At 50.8% G+C, this 2,096-nt stretch overlaps 1 protein-coding gene across 1 annotated transcript in view; it reads right to left on the bottom strand.

Moving 5' to 3' along the window:
- TFCP2L1 (transcription factor CP2 like 1) overlaps window positions 1-415 on the bottom strand; it is a 60,079-nt gene extending 59,664 nt beyond the window's left edge. Inside the window, exon 1 of the mRNA XM_069066899.1 lies at window positions 196-415. Coding sequence (XP_068923000.1) covers window positions 196-257 — 62 coding nt within the window. The 5' untranslated portion in view covers window positions 258-415. The remainder of the gene's footprint in view (window positions 1-195) is intronic.
- Between the last annotated feature and the right edge of the window lie 1,681 nt (window positions 416-2,096).

The following is a 2,096-nucleotide window of genomic DNA, read 5'->3' as shown; positions in this document are numbered from 1 at the left end:
CGCATACACACACACGCACCCACACACGCGCGCATACACACACACACGCACCCACACACCCGCACATACCCCACACCCGCACACACACATACCCACGCCCGCGCGCACCCCCGCACCCCCGCACCGGGGCAGGCGCAAAGGCCTGGGCTGCAGGGTTACCGCGCCTTCGGCCGCGGGTCAGCGATCCGGGCTTACCGCAGGTAGCTGCCGGAATTGTGCTGGTTGTAGTGCTCGGGCTGAGTGTGCCAAAACAGCATGGTTTCTTTCCTCCTCGAAACTCCGGAGAGCGCCAACGGTATGGGGAGGGGAGTGTGATAGGCCAGTGGCCAGAGCCCCCCGCAATACAGCCGCTCCCGCGAGGCAGCGGGGCACCGGGGCTGCAGCACGCGCTTTTATTTACCAGTGCCTGGGGCCGAGGGTGGGGTTAGGGCGGGCATTGAGGTCATCGCGGATGCCCTCCCCGCACCCTGCCCCTCCCCAGGAGAGGGGTGGGAAGGAAGGAGGAGAAAGGGGTGGTTCCCAGGGTCCGCAACCTGGGCTGACCCCGCCTGGCACACCCTGCGGCTGGGAGAGGGAGGACCGGGAGGAGGGATCTGCTGCGGCCAGGCGCGTTGCGAAGTCTTTTCCAAAGGAAGGGAAAGGGACTAGGTAGAGTCCCTTCTTTCCCAGGGCTTTGGTTCTCTCTCCAAAGTCAGGCCCCTCTCTGGAATGTGGCGGCTAGGAGTAGGGTGGGGTGACAGGTGTCTGTGTTGGCATAGGCAGTAGAACAAGTTGGCGGTCTTCCCCTGGGACTGATCAAGAATTTGAGACGGGGGAGTGATGAGACCTTGTCACTCCAAGCCCCCACATCTTTTACAGATTAAAATCACTAAACATTTATTAGGGCTTCATAATGGTTGAAGGTACTGTGCCTGATGCTGTGGGTGCAAAAATGAAAAATAATATGTCTCTGCCCTCAAGGAGTGTACATTCTACCAGAGGAATACCGCATGTATACAAAAATTATAATACAAATTGGGTTGTGGGGTTTTCGGAGCAAAGAAAAAATACAGACCGTATATTCAAAAAGTGGAAGGATAGAACACCTGGAAGGACTTTCAGGAATGCTCTGCTCAACTGGGGGAAAGGTTACTATTAATACCGCTGATGATAGCCATTTAGTAACACTTTTAAGTTTTGCAAAGGACGGAAGCATACAGAAAGAAGGAAACAAGCATTTACTGAGTTTTGCAGAAGGGAAAAAAAGCAAGCATCTTTTGAGCACCGTGATCTTCAAAGATACCTCACCTGATACTGATGGGGAGTCTGAGGTTAAATAACTTACACATGATCATACAGCTAAGCTAATGAGTGTCTGAAACTGGGATTTGAACTCAGGTGACGCCAGCATTCTAACCACTGCACCATCCTGTGCAATAGTCCCATTTTGGAAGGTTAGGTGCTAATGGGCAGTGATTTGGGACAAGACTGGAAAAGACAAATTAAAACCATATTGTGAAGTATCTTAAATACAGGCTAAGGAATTTGTGGCTTATCCCAAAGGCAATGAGGAGCTATTAAAGGTTTTTGAGAAGAGGAGTGTTCTTGGTCAGACTTGTGCACTAGGAAGATCATTTTGGCAGCTGTGTGAAACATCCATTGGAGAAAAGAGACTTTGGATGCAGGAGGTTAGGTGGGTTATTGCAGTCTTACATGCAGGAGGTAATGAGGTTCTGCACAAGGATGGTGGCAGTGTGAGGGAAGAGAAAGAATGGAGTGAAAGAAATGTTGTATAGATAGAGAACTAATGGGAGGGGGGAGGGGAGGAGAGGAGAGGAAGAGAGAATGAAAAGTGAAATATAATTCCAGGGCTTCCAGCCTAGGTGCCTGGCAGGCTAATGGTGCCTTAATGAAAAACAAGACTTGAAAAGGAGAGTAGGGGGTTGTTTTTTGGTTGGTTGGTTGGTTTTGTTTGGGGTTGGACCTTTTTTTTGGGGGGGGGTGCTCAGTTCGAATTGGGACATATTAATTTTGGGGACTGGACAAATATCCAGGTAGAGGTGTTCCACAGGCTTCTAGAGATGAGAACAGGAAATTAGTGAAGAGAGTAGAGCCAG

This window comes from Petaurus breviceps, unplaced genomic scaffold (assembly GCF_028583685.1).
Source record: "Petaurus breviceps papuanus isolate PSGF00001 unplaced genomic scaffold, PetGlider_PUasm1.0 90731, whole genome shotgun sequence".
Classification (NCBI taxonomy): domain Eukaryota; kingdom Metazoa; phylum Chordata; class Mammalia; order Diprotodontia; family Petauridae; genus Petaurus; species Petaurus breviceps.
This window is presented reverse-complemented; position numbering and strand designations above follow the sequence as displayed.